This window comes from Sceloporus occidentalis, unplaced genomic scaffold, assembly GCF_023333645.1.
Source record: "Sceloporus occidentalis isolate IW3139 unplaced genomic scaffold, rSceOcc1.0.p SCAF_6, whole genome shotgun sequence".
NCBI lineage: Eukaryota > Metazoa > Chordata > Lepidosauria > Squamata > Phrynosomatidae > Sceloporus > Sceloporus occidentalis.
In genome coordinates this window covers 90,644,783-90,663,379 of record NW_028316986.1, presented here as the reverse complement: position 1 = coordinate 90,663,379, position 18,597 = coordinate 90,644,783, and the positions used below count along the sequence as shown (strand labels likewise).

The window sequence follows — 18,597 nt, the reverse complement described above, 5'->3', positions numbered from 1 at the left end:
CATTCTTCAATAAATGAGTTAATGCTTGCTTTCAGTGTAATCATGAAAGAAATGCATACTGTAGGTAGATATAACATTAAACTCTGTATCAGAAAACATCTAAATAATTTGAAAGATTACATGAAAAATTGATACAAAATTATATGTACACATTAGAATGTAGAAGATTTCACTTGTTGAGAATAAAAACTGAAAAACAGTTGATAGCATTCTGCAAATGCTACATTTACACTAGCAATACTAATTATGTTTGCAAAATAACTGAACACTAGCAATTAGCATAATTATTGGCTTGTCAAATCTCTCCCTTGTTCTTTGCATTACATTAAGTATATTTTAATCCAAGCATATCAGAGTGATTAAAAAAAACCTTGCCTATGAAAACAATTCATAGTTCAGTAAAAGGAATCACAGAATTTCAATTAAAGTTTTCACATTTGTTAGTTTTGCTTAGCAAATTCTGTATGTGTTTATAGTGTGTTCATTATCAGAAAACACATCAATCTGCATTTTGTACCTTTCACAGTGCAAGTTTCATTAGGAGGCATTGCCAGAAGTCGATCTCCAACTTGGATGTAGCCTGCATCAATTTTACCAGTCACACAAAATCCTGAGCCCTGATCTAGAATAAATATGTTGGTTTGTGAAAATGAAACACAGAGACCATAACAGGTATTTGTTTTGAAGTTACTCTAGCCAATCTATATATTTGCAATAAGAAGAGAATACCTGCACAATCAGTCTTATATCATAATGAAAACTGGTCATTTATTCTAGAAGTCTGTGCTTGATGCCATTAAAACACTCATTTCTTCTCTCCTCTCTCCTTCTTGCCCTTCCCCCTTTTCTTTTCTTCCCCTTATCCCTACCAATCCCTATTCTATCATGTTAAAACAAAGTAACTATGCTGGACAATGCGGTTGCCAATCCAGCACCAGAATCTTTACATGCTATACTTTTTTACAAGCACATGTGGAAGAAAATTTCCACGTGTGTATAGGTGTTACTGGCCTGGTATGTCTGTAGACATATTGCATTATGGTATACTTTTTACTCTTTGCCAGACAGTGAAATTATCTAAAAAATGCTCCTGTAAATACAAAAAGTAGGTGTCTGGATTTCAGATCAATGTGCTCTTTAAACTTGTAAGAACCAATTTAAAAAGATTATAGGTGAAAATTTTGTCCTGTGCTGGTATAGCACAGGTTGTAAGCAATACAGCTCTATACAGGAAGAGATTCCACCTAAACATTAGGAGGAACATCCTGACAGTAACAGCTGTTCAACAGTGGAACACACTCCCTTGAAGTGTGATGGAGTCTTCTTCTTTGGAGGTTTTTAAACAGAGGCTGGATAGCCATCTCATGGGGGTGCTTTGATTGTGAGTTCCTGCATGGCAGGGGGGGTTGGACTGGATGGTCCTTGGGTTCTCTTCCAACTCTATTATTCTACAGTCCCATGATTCTAAGATCTGCACTGGTACTGAGTAGGAGTTATGACAGATACTGAATGCTATGCTACTGAAACTCTATCATAATAGTAATTTCAAGGCAATTAATGCTGAGAATGAAGATTTGAGTAAAATACGTCACAGGAGCTTTAAATAAATATTTAAAATAAATTGCTCATGAAATACTATGTGAAACCAGTATTATTTTAAAATGAGCAGGCTTTATTACTAACCTTTAAAAACATCTGATACACATAATCTGAATGGTTTATCCACTGATCTTTGAGGCGACTTGAAAGAATCTGTAAATACATCAATGCAAATGCATCATTAGCTTCCTTATACTATGATATATAGCATATTTGCCTCTGCTGCTGTGTTTTTACATGGTTCTGAGATGTTAGAACTATATACCTACCAATTTGTTCTAGCAAGCATTTCCCTTCATACCATTTGGTCAGCTCACTCGACTGACTTCTTGTGACAAGATTTTCTCCCCCAAGGCCACTTGTAGGGATATAGGCTACATCTGATTCCTGTTTGAGGGGAAAAATTAGTTTGCAAAGGCAAAATGGTAAGCAACTCTTTAGTACCATTTCTCAGTTTTTGAAACTCATACTAAGAATTACTGATTTCTTTAGGGAATATTTGTAAAAAAACAAAACAAAAAAACATAAACCTGATTAAGTAGTTACTAAACTTCTAAACGGCACACTGGTCTCAATGGTCTGAGCATTGGATTAGGAGTGGTCTGAACACTGGACTAGAACTCTGGAAATCAGAGTTTGAATCCCTGCTCAGCCATGGAAACGTCTTGCGTGACCTTGGGCACAAGTTGGAAACAACTTGAAGGCCCACAACAACAAATTCAAAGAAGATAAACAACAGGCTGTTTTGTTCAATAATTCAGCACTAGGAGTAATTCAGACTTTACTCTGTCACAGAGGGGTGTGAAGAAGAATGCCAAAGGCTCCCCATAACAATTCATAAAAAGCAAGATCCAATAAGCCCAGATGTCTATTTACCAGTGGTAAGGGCACCTCCTACTATTTGACCAACACCACTATCCTATCCTCCTATCAAAAGTTGTCTCATTTGTCTCAAAAGCTTGTATTTAGTTGTCTCTAATTTCAGTTTTGTTGTCCAGTTTTCAAATTCCTGGGAACAAGTTCTTCTTGTTCTACTTGTGTGCCTCCAAGGTGCTTCCAACTTATGGAGACATTAAATCCGTACACCATGCTGGCTCTAAGTAGTTAGTAGCAAAGATTATCACTGTGTAGAGCAGAAAACTATTTTCACAACTGTTTAAGTGCCAATAATAAAAAATTATGCCTTAGTCAGAAAATCACCTGGAATTTCATTGGACTCCTGTTTTGGCAGATGGTCAGAGAAAACAGTAAGCACTACCATGAATTTAGAATGATTTAATCATACATTTAGAATGGAGCAGCCACAAAGTCTGCTGGATGAGGAACATTTAGTGATGGAAGCATTGCAGATGGTCACTAAACACTTCCTTTAGCCTATTAACTCAAAAATTTGTGTATTATATTGATTTCTTTACCTTAAAGCCAGCTTGCTTAAGGAACTGCCCAAGTTTATTGATGATTTCCTGAAATCTTTCCTGTTGCCAATTGACCTATAATAGGAACATAAGACATGGCTGAGAAAGTAAGAGGGCACCTGAACACACATACACTCACCAATATCCACAAATGTCTTCTAGGAGGTATGGGAGCATTTTCACCACATTTGAGAACAGAGGTGTTCACAGATACATTCCAGAAGATAACTAAAGCTGAACAGAAGGACAAACTGAAAACAGAAGTTTTTATATTCACTAGGAAAGAAGACAACATTTTCTTCAGTTCTAGCAACCTATGGATAGATTTTACATATCTAGCATGTCTCTGGCTGTAAACTGATGTGCTTAATAAGAGTTTGTGTCAGAAGACAGTGGCTTAATTCAAGTAGAAATGAACTTTCTCCAGTTTTAAAATGGATGCTAGACCTGGAATTATTAAAGATGCAACAAGATGTTAGACAAAACACACTGCAGAAATAATCCAGTTTGAGACCACTTTAATTGCCCTGGTTCAGTGCTAGGGAATCCTGGGAATTGTAATTTATTGTGGCACCAGAGCTCTCTGACAGAGGAGTTAAATATCTCACAAACTACAGTTCCCAGAATTCCCTAGCATTGACTATGGCATTGAAAAGGATCTCAAACTGGATTATTTCTGCAGTTTGTTTTGGACGTTGGAGTTCTTAAACAAAGTTTGCAGAACCTGAACCTGCAAATTCTTTCTATGTGTGTGTTTGTAAGAAAAAACACAAGGAATACAGTGCTCCCTTCCCTTACGTGGGAGATCGGTTCTGGACCCCCTCACATAAGGAGAAAACCGCTTATGCTCGAAAATAATGGGGCGCATGCACATGGCGCCACGCCATTAATTTGATTCTCCCGTGGCTTCAGCATATGCTGAAAGCCGTGGAAGTGAAGCCACGTATGGCGTGGGCTCACTGTATTAAGGAAAATACCTGGTCCATTTTATTAACCGCAACTGCCAATTGTGTTACTCCAAGAGATCGAACCAACAGGCCATGTTCTCGTGTTTGTCCACCAGTCTCAAATCCTGCTTCAAACTCCCCTCTGCTGGCATCTACCACTAATATTGCCACATCAGCCTAAGGAAGAAGAATAGTAGTTAAAATGTATTCACAGGCATTGTAAAACCATAAATAGCACAAAGCTCAACCATATCAAGAATGTGGCCACAAATCTATTATCTCTTACCATATAAAATATGCAAAATATCTGAGTCACTCTGAATATCCTATATAGAGAGATCTTGCAGGGCCTTTGAGACTAACTGAAAGAAGTTGGCAGCATGAGCTTTCGTAGACTACAGTCTACTTCCTCAAATGCATCTGAGGAAGTAGACGTAAGTCTATGAAAGCTCATGCTGCCAACTTTTCTTTCAGTTAGTCTCAAAAGTGCTACAAGATCTCTCTACATATTGGTATCACAGACTATCATGGCTATATCTTTGAATTCTGGACATCCTAGTTAGAACTATCCCACACTGGGAGAAAGGCAGGATATAAATCCAATAAATAAACTATTACATTGGGAGAATGAAAAATTATGTTATAGGTTCACCATGCCTCACAAAATAGAGATATCTGAAGAATATTCTCTTCCAATCAATGTTCATAATAAACATATCCAAGTCTACTAGAGGAGAAGATGGAAATTTTGACTCAATAAAAGGACTACAAAATTCAGGTCAGTAGGTTATCTACTCACTAATAAAAAAATATTTACCTGTGCAGCTCCTGTGATCATATTTGGAATGAAGTCTTTATGGCCAGGAGCGTCCATTAATGTAATAACTTTTGTTTTTGTCTCAAATTTGGTCATACCTACATCCATTGTAACTCCTCTAAAAACAAAGCAAAAGTATACAATGTGTAATTTATAAACTTTCTTAAAGTTTAATCACATATATTCACTGATGAACAGGGGTTAAAAGTCATCCACACATTTTTGACTAAAACAGAGTATATGACTGTTGTGGCTTTTTTGATAAAGGCATTCCCACCATGATTTTTTTCCACCATGCATACAGAACAAAGCTATCACTGTTGGTGTAGACAGTAACACTGAGAAAAATCCAGCATGTGCTGAGACAGAAGCATACAATTTGACAGAAAGCAGTGGAACGGTAGGATGAACAAGAATGCACTGAACTGTTATCTACATATCAGATCACATCCAAGAGTTGTAACTACATCAAAAAGGAGTACCATCTCATGTCTACCTTATCTCATAAAACTAGCAAAACAATTCCATCCTAATTCTGCTACAAATATAGAGAGAGTGACATAAAATCTGACATTTTTACCTTTGCAAAAATATTTTTCACATTTCTGGAGCACACAAGGGTTCCTTAGCAAGTCAATGCAGGAAATATCTCCTATACAAGTTAGGTTTGAAAAAGCACTTACCTACAACAACTGAAAACATGTTCTCACGAGAGTAAGATATTTCAGGATTCTGAAACTGACAGCATTTCATTATATTCGGTTCTCCATATCAGTGTGGAATTGGTTCCCACTCACTCCCTCAAATATGAAATATTGTGCAATCTCAAGTCCATAGAAGTCTATAAACAGCCCCAAGCACATGTTTGCATTGGCGTGGCTCCATGCACACGCCACTATCTAATTATATGGGGAGGGGCTAATTGCAGATACTCCAAACTGTGGGTAGCTTGCCCACTGGAAAGGCGGGCCATACACCTATATAATATCTAATTCCCTCTTAGTTCATTTTACGCTACAAAAATACATTACTACTATCACTAATTCATATGAAGAAGGAAGCATTGCTTACCTCTCTCTCTCTTCCCCTGTTTCATCTAAGACCCATGCGTAAGCAAATGATGCTTTTCCAGCTTTCTTGGATTCCTGCTCATATTTGTGCATAGTTCTTTTGTTCACATTTCCCAGGAGATATAATAAATGGCCCATCAGAGTACTTTTCCCTGCATCAACATGTCCTAAGAATATGAAATATTAAATTTGATATTATCATTGTTACAGGTCAAAACATTGAGGGGAAAGGTGGAAAATGTATGTATAGCTATTTCATTTTCACTCAAAAAAAAGCATTACCTATTATTACAAGGTTAAGCAAATGCTTTCCACCTTGCCTCTTCTCCAACTCAGCTTTCACATCTATCTGCTGTTTTGCTTTCCCAGATCTTTTTTGAGTTGGTGCCACTATTGGTTCTTCTAATGGCTGAATGGTCTGGGGTGGAAGAACTGGTTTAGATAGAATCTCAGCTGCTCCCAAATTGGCATTGGCATCTCCAGATGAGAGTCCCTTTTGGGGCGGAAAAATGTTATGACCATTCTCTTCAACAGTCATGCTAGAGAAAGCAGAAATTGGATTTCAGAGAACAAAAATCCCAAATATTATAGGCCCAAAGAAATTTAATCTTCCATTTCCCTTAAACTTTCAAAATAAAAGATTAGATGATATATGACTGGATGGCCTCAGACAATGGTTCACACACAGTGTGAATGCATCTATTTTGTAAGTGGTCATCTGTACTATCCTGCTAACTAAAGGAATCATAGTACTTTTCCTCTGTCCTAGATGTTGGAACAGATGCAAAAATGTAGTAAGATTAGCCACTTAGCATGGCCATACATGTGGCTTATTAAACAGTTACTTCCATACTATCCTAAGTTATCGCTTGACAAATGGCCAAGTAGACACACTCACTGAACAGCTTGCCTGAGATGATGGTATTAAGTAATATTAACTGTGACAAAAAAGTATACAGTTGGCCCTCCACATTCACAGGTTTGACATTGTGGTTCTGACTATTCACGGGTTTGTAGTTGTTGCTTAGCTAGCTTGACCTCTCCCCTTCCTCCTCCTCTCCTTGTTTCCAGCCCATCAATTTCCTCACCCACACCTGTTCATCCCAGTCCACCTCCTCTCAATCTCCTCGCCTTCCAAAAGAGGTGACCAGGTTTTAACCCCCTTTCTAGCCCATATATCTCCTCACCCCATTCCTGTTTGTCCCAATCCACAGTGTCTCAATCTCTTGTCCAGCCAACCAGGCTTTAAACCCCTTTCCAGCCCACTGACCTCCTTGCTGGTTGTTTTGGAAAGGTGGGAGATTGAGAGAAGGTGGACTGGAAGAACAGCAGTGGGATGAGGAGATCTATGGGCTGGAAAGGGGTTTAAAACCTGGATGTTTTTTTAGAAGGATGAAAGATTGGGAAGTGGTGGATTGGCCTTTATATATTCTACTTTCTGATATTCCATTTGTCCATTCTCGGTTTTTAGCCAATAAATGTCACCATTAATGCAACTGATGGAGTAAATGAAGTTAAGAAAAACTTCCATGATCTTCTACAAATTCATTATGCAGTTGATTACTACACATTTTATCTGCAAGCCCCCCCCCCCCCCAGAAACGGAAGATGTGACTTAATCTCTTATACGAAAAAGAATAGTGTTTTCACATGAAACGTACTTGAAACTATGACAACCATTAAATTTTTAAAAATGCCTAAATGGAAAAAATGTTACCTATATACAACCTTGATAAGTTCAGACTAGTAGTCCCCAAACTTTTTTGGGCTACCACCCCCTTTCCTTTTGGGCAGCAATCATAGCAACTCCCCCTCCACCCGCACATATTTTTGATATTAAGTATACTGTTCTCCAAGCAGACATGCTGGCTACAGAATGGTCTCTGACAATACTGGCTTCCTCGGCTTAGTAATGGAGATGAGCACCATCCCTTACAGACAGACAAGACTAGACAATCTTGTCAAGGAAAGATCTTTATCTTTTCTATTGCAAATTCAAAACAACCAATCTCAGTTGCTGCTCACTTTGCACTCGGTCACCTTGGGAGCAGCAACCAAGCTGCTGGCTGAGCAGTGACCAAGAAGCTTATTGCTTGTGCCAGCCTTGCAGCTAAGGCCAGCACAGGTGAGAAGCTTCTTGGTTGCTGTTTGATTGCCTGCTCAGTTGCTGCTACCCTTGCATCCTGTCATCCTGGTAGCAGCAACTGAACAGCTGACTGAAGAGTGACTGAGAAGCCTCTCACCTGTGCAAGCCTTGCAGCAAAGGCCAGTGCAAACAAGAGGCCTCTTGGTTGCTACTCAGGCAACTGCTCAGAAGAACTGCCCTCCCATCACCCCGGGGGTGGGTGTACCACCCACTTGGGAAATCATTAGTTCAAACTATTTGTCCTTCAGCTGATCAACTTTAGCTGTTGGGGCTAATATTTTTTAAGCAACGTCTACCCTATACTGGCCACATATACTCATGACAAGGCTATTATACTGTATTAGAACATCAATACTGGCATTTAATCTGTTAATATAACTTAAAATAGACTGACTTTCAGTCTTATCATTCTTCATAATCCTGCCTGCTGAGTTTGATGTAAAAAGATAATATATGCAGCAATTTTGAAATCTAAATGAATTAACAAGTGTGTAAACGGAAAAAATACTATCAAATTAGACTGTAAACACTGCCAGTTCTTTTCTCTCTCCCCAGATATCAAGGATAAGTCAAGCTTAATAGTGTGTCTACAACAGCTATTCAAAACTTCAATTTTTAAAAATCTGGAGCAAGATTCAAAATACTGTAACAAGGGTAATTTAACATATTAAACTGTAATGTGTTCATTTATGCACTAGAATGGACTAGTCTTATCACCACCTTAGATGCCTTTAAGAAGGCACTTAGGATGGATCTCTTCTGGTGGGCTTATCCATCCGACCTCTTATAGGAGATCTTTAAGATAAAATGCTTCACTTCTGGTTATGATGTATATTTTCTAGTTTTAGCTATTTTATTGAACTAATAATAAAGTCAGTGTTTTAATGATTGTATTTTATATCTGTAATGTGTTACTTTATTGATGTAATCCCACCTCGATCCACAGGGAGAGGCAGGAAAATACACATAAATTTTATTATTATTATTATTATTATTATTATTATTTTAGTTCCCCAGAATAATATTTTAGTTCAAAATGAACGTACTATGTACAGCCCCACCCACCAAATAAAATCTACTGTTTTTTGTTACGGTAATTGTTTCTCCCAGGGGGATGGTGTGGCTGAAGTGTTTAAGACGCTGACTGTTGATTGCAAGATTGGCCGGTTGGCAACTCAAGGCCCAGGTGCTGCATGATGGGGCGAGTTCCCATCACTAGTCCCAGCTTCTGCTACCCTGGCAGTTCGAAAGCATGCAAATGAAAGTAGACAAATGGGTACCACTCCGGTGGGAAAGTAAACAGCGTTCTGTGCAATTATGCTGGCCACATCATCACAGAGCAGTCTCTGACAATGATGTTTATCACACTATACTCTTAACGAGCTATGATTCCAGTGTGACTCCTCTAGCTGCCTCCTGCTGCATTCTGGGATTGGAAGTTTTAAGGAGGGGTATTTAGAATTCTCAGGCAGAACTTCTCTGCCTGAGAATTCTAAATACCCCTCCTTAAAACTTCCAATCCCAGAATGCAGCAGGAGGCAGCTAGAGGAGTCACACTGGAATCATAGCTCGTTAAGAGTATAGTGTGATAAACCTCAATGTTAGCCCTTTGGCTTAGTAATGGAGATGAGCACCGCCCCCTATGGTTGGGCACGACTTGACAACCTTGTCAACAGGGAATACCTTTACTTTTATCTTTTAATTGTTTCTCCTAGCCAACATAATAAAAATGTCCCATATTGGGTGTGTGTGTGTGTGTGTGTGTGTGTTGCAAATCACAATACAGTAAAGCAGCAACGACAAGCTCACATTGGTCCAAACACACTTCAGGATTAATCCAGTTTGAGACCACTAACTGCCCTGGCTCAGTGGTAGGGAATCTTGAAAATTGTAGTTTATTGTGACACCAGAGCTCTTTGATAGAAAAGAATAAATGACTCACAAAACTACAGTTTCCAGAATTCCCTAGCACTGAACCAGGGCAGTTAAGGCGGTCTCAAACTGGATTACTTTTGCAGTGTGCTTTGGACCACTGTCTATAGGTTGGTCCCACTCAGTGGAGCCTGAAATTTCTTCCATTGCAAGGACTTTAGAATTCAAATTATGGTCAGAAAATACAAGAGGTATGCATTTTGACTCAGCCCTGATGCTAATCTTACTCTGCTATACTCTGAAATTCTTATTGGGGTTGGAAAGTACCTCACAGTTCATATAAATACAAGGCTTAAAAACATACATATCTAGGTCATGTCAGTCAAATCACCTCCCTGTTACATCAATCAAGATTATATATTAATATATTTTTAAAAATTTGCTTTACTATCACTCTTTCCAAATTTAATACTCTTCTACATACCATTTACTGTTTCCTTACTATACATCTAGTAACTGGTGGCCTCTCAGTGAATGAGGCTCACCAAAGTTTATCCGAAGTTAACCAACAGTTTCAAAAGGGCTGCATCTCCTTCCATGTCCTCTTGATTTTCTAAAACTGCTGTTTCAACAACGATGTTAAATAAAATAGAATCTGTAACTGAGAGAGAGTGGGATTTCTCACTTCCTGTTCAATATATCCTTTCTCTGGAGATCCTAAATATTTCTAACCAGTCAAATTTGGGGGGGGGGGGGAGGTGTTTCACACTAACCAAGGCACCATGACTCATGTATATCTGGGACTGTCAGGAATATTCCGTTTCCAGTCACATGGATGAGTCTTAATTTGCACTGTCTCAGTTTACAACATTTCAAATTTATGTTTCTCCAGAAAGAAAGAACGAACAAACTCTAAGTGTCACCCTCAACATACAGCTCTCCCTGCAACCTGGATAGTTGAGTGAGGAAGGAAAGCATGGGGGGGGGGGAGGGGAAAGGTGAGATAATTAGGAATGTGAGGTGAGAGAGCAAAGCCATTTGGAATTTTAACATGGAGTTTTGAGCACTAAGAAAAGGTGACTGGACTGCCTTTCTTTCACTTGCCTAGGTTGGGGGAGTGGGAGAAAGTAGCTACAGTCTCAGCACTGCTGGAAGGAAGGAGTTTCCTTTGCCTACTTAGAAGGGAGAGTGGTCATAGAATCATAGAGTTGGAAGAGACCACAATGGCCATCCAGTTCAACCCCTTGCCATGCAGGAATTCACAATCAAAGCATCCCCAACAGATGGTCATCCAGCCTCTGTTTAAAGACCTCCAAAGAAGGAAACTCCACCACTCTCTGAAGGAGTGTGTTCCACTGTTGAACAGCTCTGTCAGAAAGTTCCTACTGGTAGGAGGGCTCAAACTGTTTGGAGGATTTTCCATTGCCTGCTTGCAGGGGCATGAGTCCGGCAGGGGAAGAAACCTGCAACTTGAACTTTTGGTGATCAAGGGATTTCCTCTGTTTCCTGTTTCCTCAGGTGAGGGATGACCAATTGGAGTATGCTTTCTGCATTTGGCAAACTCATTTCAGGATACAACCACCCTTTCTCTTGTTGTGCCCTCTGAACCTGCTACAGAAGGCATAGATGTACTGTTCTCTCTCTCTCTCCATATGTGCTTTCTCCACTTGGGAAGCCTGCTGGAGAAGGCACAGCAAAACAAGAAAGTTCTTGCCAGTTGTTCTCTGGCTGTGTCATTCTCTGAAAAGGAACTGTAATCTAATGGCAAGCCAATTCACCCCAATCAAGCCATCTTGGAAACAGCAATCCCTGCCTCTTCTTGTAACTCTGGAGGACACCTGCACATTTCTCTAGTCTGGAAAAGGGGAGATCTGATGTTTTATGCTTTAACCCTCTTTAAAACTGGTAGTAGATTAAGTAAAATTGCTAACTTTGTGGCTACTGTAGCTCAGTTGGAATACATCCCTCCAATGATTCCATATGGCACTAGCTCCCGCCATTTCTGTCGGCCTTAAAATATACTGTGAGTCCAGGAATGTAACACGACATACAGCAAGACCCCCCTGTATGAAGTTAATTTTTTTCTAGGTTTCATTTTTACTTTGTTACAATATAAGCAAGGAGCAAGGTAATAATTTCAACTACAACAAACTGAGGATTAACAGTTCTGAAACAGCAGAATCAGGCCTTCAGCTGGATGTCAAAAATTCTGTTCCCCTCACCTTGCCCTGCTTTTCGCTCCTGAATGATTACATTTCCAACAGCATATAATGCAACAATTCATTCTGAAAGCTATTTTTAAACAAACCTCCAAAAATGATAGCAATGTGAAGCAGGTGTTTTAAAGTGAAGCAGCTTAAATGTTCTGTGTATGCTACTCAGAGTGAAAGAATTTCTTAAACTCACAAATGGAAGACATCTTCTGATATTAATTATGAGTCAGACAAGAAGCTGTATTGCATAGTTTTGTGGTGTAGTTTAAACAAAATCTCTGTTAAAAAAGGATTGAAAGAAAAATCATGCCACAGGTGCACCATTTTGAAGAAGAAATGATGTACTTATATATTAAAAGGGATGAAGGCTTACCCTGGAACTTCAAAACCAGTAGTTTGTTTTCTTCCCGATACAGTCATTTTGGTTACTTTTGGCACAATGTCTGATTCAATCCTTGTTGCCTGGGATTCTCGGGCTTTTCCTGGCAGGACGAAAAATATTATTTATAGCATAGGCACAGAGTAAACAGCTTGAATTCCTAGGGTAGTTAACAGTATTCCTGAACAGACTGGCAATACACTTGCCCCCTTGGAACTCATGGAGGATCCATTCCGGAACCCCCTCTCCGCGGGTTCCAAATCTTGTGCATATTCAAGTCCCATAGTATTGAATGGGACATGTGCATGCAGGGCATGTGCCATGGAAAGCACCCCATTAAGGTTAATGGCTGTTGTCCCTCCGCAGATTTTCAAGTCTGCAGATCTTGGAGGGGCAACTGTATTTGAACCCTTAAAACAAACTATTAGTTCCTAAAAGTTGTATGACTTGTACAACAATAAAAGTAATAAATCTGAGGGGGGGGACAATTTCTGCAACAATGTAAAAATCTACCTGAGCCGCTGCTATAAAATCTTAGTCATCCTGTATATTTTGAAGAGCAGAAGAACTGTCATTTGAAATACAACAATAAGAATGGTTTTGTGTACACGTATACATTCTGTGACAGGATGTGCCAAAAGCATACAGCATTTTATGTTGAGATATGATATTCTAATAATGAATGCAATGCACCTTTGCACAAAGAAATTTCCACTTGCCCAATAGGACTTTCTCCTCTTTTCATCCTGCAGCCTCCCTATGTGCTCCTGAGTATGTACTGATGGTAATGGTAATGACAAATCCCTGCTCAGTCATGGAATCCCACCAAGTCACACGGCTCTCAGAAAACCCTGTGACAGGCTCACTTTAGAGTCACTGTAAGTCAAAATGACTTGAACGCACACAACAACAGCCTTAAATATATTTAAGTTGTCTGATTAGATCATACTTGCTTCTTACTATATGTAGGTCAAGAAATAAGGACCAGCTTTCCAGATATTTGCTTTCCTTTTCAAGTTTCTGGGTCTGTGAATTTTTTGTGGTGGTGTCCCAAGTGTTTTTGTATCAACTATGATAACATTAGGATGTGTGTATTTCCTAATATCTACAACTGTCAAAAAGGGCTAGATACCATTCAGTGATCCAGAAATCAGACAGGAGACAGCCAGCAAACTCTCTCTTCCTAAAGGGAACGATGCCTTCAAATGGGAAAGGAATGTACTTTAGTTTGAAGCATAGCCCGTGACAGTACCTATATTTCTTGAATTTCACCCCATAGTGAATTTATCTCTAGCTTTCATACTACTCCAAATTTCATATTTTCCCGATTTTCTTTTAGTTTGAACAATTCACCCAACAACAGTCTTGACATTATTTTAAATTTCTCCTTCTTACCCACATGACTTGTTTTTTCCAATTTAATCTAAAACGGGCCAAGCTGTGTCACCATGCTCAGCCAGGAAGAATATGATCTATGTTGCTTGCCCTTCTAAATTCAAATAACTCCCTTTGATGTCCCTCTCATACACACCAACAAAGAGAAGCATGTGACCTCAGTGCCCTGGAACCACTGTTGTGGTAGGGGACACTCTACACTAAGCATAAGCCACACTGTAATACAGTCAGCTTCTGATATGGGGTGTAATAGACACCCTGGGGGAAGAGCAAGTACTGACAAGTATTTGTCCTCTTTCCAGACCCGGAGGGGTGAACATACTGCCAGGTCCTCACTTTAGCCCGTTCAATGGTGGAAACAGCATTCTCGCTATCCACTTCAGAGTCATGTCACTGATACTCATCATACATTTTAAAAAGTACAACAGATTAAACAAGCTAACTTGATCACAGTGAGCTCGATGGACCAGTCATGGAAGGACAAGAGTAAGGCACCTATCCTCCCCATTAACTGGGATCATCATTCATGTGTACATTACTAGACATGGATTCACTCAAATTACAGTAGCCACAGAGAGACGTTCAGCTCCCTGCAAGTTGTTTTTCAACAAATCAGCAAGCAAGAACAATGAGTTATTTAGAAAGAGGTTATTTCCTAAATAGAAGTTACAGAAGGGAATTTCCAAGTAAAAGCCCTATTGCTTTCAGCTGCTACTACTTCTTTACAAAGGTTAAGAGGTTGTTCTCACACTGCAATTTCTTGTCAAAATGAGCTGTTCAGTACCCTTAAGCAGGCACCCACATGTACGAATGCATTACAAATAGGAGGCCACCACAGTTTCAGACTGGTAGCAGTTTTCATTATTTCAATAGCCACAACAACCAAGAGCCACCTGGGTCACACTATGTGATTACCATGCAAACTGCACACTCATGAAGGCATCTCATATGGGTAATCAATGCTTTATGTGAATCTTCAATTGGTAAAAGAATTTAAAACAGAATTTAACACAGATAACAGCACAATTAACTTAGATTAGATCCCAAGAAAATGGTTCTAACTTTTCCTGAAGTAACCTGAAAAGGAGGGGGCAACTTAGGTTTGGTTCTGTGGCGCATCCCCAGGTAAACTGCAAACTCATACAAAAGTACTGAAGTGTGCTGTTCTCTGAACTCACTACTTAAATGTTTCTGCCCCATTCAGTCCACAAAACATAATGTTGCCTGGCTTATTAAGGGGAAATAAAGAAGGTACAAAAAATGAAATATTGTCCATAGCAGGAATATAAGGTTTCCTCGAGCCTTGCTTTGCCTGGGACATGGAATTTTATTTCTTTTGCTTCTTTGTACAATTGCAACTTTCAAGTAGGCGCATAAAATTCTTCTGTGAAAAATGAAACATCCACAATAAAAGGTAATTCAATGAGGTGAAAAGTAAGTCCTATTCCAAGGATTTATGTTGCGAGCCTGCAGGGTCCCTTGGGAGAAAAATGGGATATTAACTAAATAAGCCAAGCTCTATCTTACATAACAAAGAGGATTCAATGAGAGGAACATGTAATTAAAGGAACACAGTAAGGAACAGATGATCCCAGGCAAATACACCCAAAGTAATAGGAATCAAAGTACACTAATCCCTCCCCATTTGTAGCTTTGACTTTTGCGGATTTAATTATTCATGGATTTCATTAATAATATGTTCTCTCTAGGAATATCTAGGTCCTCCAGTGCAACTCTGCTGGAAATTCACCACAGAGTTGTGCTGGAAAACCTAGAGGTGTTCTCTCTGGTTAAAAAAGTATTATTTTTATTTGCAGTTTTTCCACTTTCATGGGGGTCCTGTGCCCCTAACCCGAGCAAATGTGGAAGGCCCACTGTAGCATGAAATGCAGCTGAACCAATGTGAGGGGCTACACAATACACATCCCATAATTCCCAACCAGGATGGTCAATGGTAGGCTTCATTCCAATGCATCTTGATTGCACATGACTGGTGGAATGTCCTGGTTCAATTTCATCTCACACCAATGGATGCCATCAAAGATTTTGAAAACAATACTTTTTGTTCAGTATACTTCCATAGAAAGTCTGTTCACTTGATTCTCACATTCTACAATAACCACAACTATATTTGTGGTATGTTCTTATTCAACGTATTTTGCTAAATGACTCCAACGTGTGTTTCAGTAGCAATCAAGGAAGATGTTCTGCAGAAATGTGCAAAGCTTTCTGACCATAAATAGGCATGCAAAAAGCAATGTCAGCACTAAATGTGGGATATCCCAACAACATTTCTCCACTAACCAGTTAACCTAAACTGAAAGATTATGTAGTCCAAGGTAACGTTCAACACAATTAATAGAATTTCTGTTGAGTTCTGGTTCATTATGAGTATGTAAAACTGAAAGTACAACATGTAGCAAACAGGTACTCTTACTGCATCTTAGTCAAGTTTCCAGAAATGAAATTGTATCAAGCAGCAAAATGGGATGTTAGTAACCTGAGGATGGTGCTATTGAGTGGTCTATTATCAGTGAACTAAATCCATAACTAAACTTACTCATTGTAGCACTTGTAAACCTGCTATTCTACATCAAACATGGACAACTGTGGCCCTCCATTTTACTGGACTGTAACTCCCAACATGCCTCATCATTGGCTAGGGATGATGTGAGCTGCAGCCTGAAAACTATAAGGTTTTCCTGCTCCTAAATCAACGTGTCTCCAGCTACTTTTCAGACATTCTTTTACCAAAAGGAATAACACTAACTCAAGAACTGAAAACTTAGGTACAGCTTTTTTTTCTACTAGGAGGAAACATTTTTTCACTCTTTAAAACAAACTGTCACTGATTTAACTTAACAATACTAAGGCCTGTTACAGACGGCCAAAATAAAGCTGCTTCGGGTCTCTTTGGAGGTATGCTATTTAAATGATGCATGGGTCCTAAGAATCCGGAAACTGCACCAAAAGCTGCACTCCGGTGCTTAGGAATAGAGTGTGGCTTTGGTGTGACCTCCGGACTCTTAGGACCCATGCATCATTTAAAAATAGCATACCTCCAGAGACCCGAAGCAGCTTTATTTTGGCAGTCTGTAACAGGCCTTAGTACAGTAACATGCCTGAACTGTGAGCACTATGCAGGTGTTATCTGTATAACTAATCCACACTGTAGATTTATCCCATCATCAAGGACACACTGCTTCCCCAAACTGATTTATACCAAAAGTTCTCAGGGCAACATAAATAACAAAACACTACTGTTTATTTACTAGCTACAATACCAAGAACTGCCTAGGCCCCAACCTAATACACCAAAGGCGGGTGTGAGGAGCTCACTCCCTCAATAGCTGTCTCTTTGAAGTGCCTGGAGAATTTCTGCAGGCTCCAGCATCCTTTGTCTTTCATGTTGGAAAAAAATGAGAGGCACCTTAAAACAGTGATGTAGAAAGAAGCCAGTGCTATATTCATCTCAATCATTGGGAATTTATAGTTCCACCCTCTAAGCCTCTTGTCAAATACAGGAAATTTGCATACAAACAGCATGTGCCATTTAAATGTAGTTAATATAGATCTAACTCAGTCCAAAACATTAAGGAAAACTATACTCATATTCCTTTTTTATATTATATACAAATTCAGTGGGCAGGTGAACTGCAGTGCTGCAACTCAGTACACATTTTTCTTCTTAGTAGTAAGGTTTCTGTTCTTGTGATAATAAGAATGGACAGTTTACTATAGTTGGCCCTCTGTACCCACAATTCTATATCCATGGATTCAACCATCCACAGCTTGAAAATATCCTGCCCTCCCAAAAAAATTTCAACAAGCAAACCTTGATTTTGCCATTTTATATAAGGGACACCATTTTACTAAAGGTAAAGATAGTCCCTTGACATGAATGTGTGGTTGTAACCAACAGTAGGGGGCAGTGCTCATCTTTGTTACTAAACGGAAGAGCCAGTGTTATCCGAGGACTACTCTGGTGGTCATGTGGCCAGCATAACTGCACCGAGCACTGTTACCTTTCCAATAACTACTGTTTATTTAACAACTTGCATTTACATGATTTCGAACTGTTAGGTTGGCAGAAGCTGGGACTAGTGACAGGAGCTCACCCCATCATGCAGCACTTAGGCCTCAAACTGCCAAGATACCAATCTTCCAATCATCCAAATTGGTGTCTTAACCACTAAGCCACCACATCCCCAACTATTTTACTACACCACTGTATATAATGAGATTTCATCATCCACATGTTGGTATCTACAGGGAATCCTGGAACCAAACCCCAGTGGATACCAAGGGCCCACACTGCATTAATAATTCAGACAACTTTGAAAAGACTCAAGCTTTACATTACGAAAAGTTCTAATTTTAAACAGCAAATCAAAGTCTATAAAGCTACTACATTTGAAACTGCTAAAAAAGAAGACACACAAACCTCATGGAAACTTGAAAACACACTGTCTTATGTATAGGTAAATGAAGTTAAAGTTTTCACAGAAATTTGTTCAAAATAAAATCTGCTGAGCATATACACCTTTTAGGTGTGCAAAACTAGATAGAAGATGACCTGCAGCTATTAGAACCATAGTTAGGCATGCTGGAAGCCTTTGCCCCATTTTGTGTATTTGTGTGTGTGTTAGGTTTTTTTTGTTTTGTTTTTATTTTAAGGTTAGAGTTGTTGTAGATAGTTTCCAGAGTTTAGGGGCTTTGGGGAAATTGTATCTAGGTGTGAAAT

General features: G+C 39.2%; 1 protein-coding gene across 2 annotated transcripts in view; it reads right to left on the bottom strand.

Annotated features, from left to right (window-relative positions):
- HBS1L (HBS1 like translational GTPase) overlaps positions 1-18,597 on the bottom strand; it is a 57,438-nt gene that overhangs the window by 7,743 nt on the left and 31,098 nt on the right. For both annotated transcript variants that reach the window (XM_089530328.1, XM_089530330.1), the window contains 9 exons: positions 12,453-12,561; positions 6,131-6,387; positions 5,850-6,015; positions 4,779-4,896; positions 3,992-4,138; positions 3,015-3,089; positions 1,869-1,986; positions 1,684-1,752; positions 518-622 (listed from right to left, as the gene is read on the bottom strand). In XM_089530328.1, coding sequence (XP_089386454.1) covers positions 518-622; positions 1,684-1,752; positions 1,869-1,986; positions 3,015-3,089; positions 3,992-4,138; positions 4,779-4,896; positions 5,850-6,015; positions 6,131-6,387; positions 12,453-12,561 — 1,164 coding nt within the window. The remainder of the gene's footprint in view (positions 1-517; positions 623-1,683; positions 1,753-1,868; positions 1,987-3,014; positions 3,090-3,991; positions 4,139-4,778; positions 4,897-5,849; positions 6,016-6,130; positions 6,388-12,452; positions 12,562-18,597) is intronic.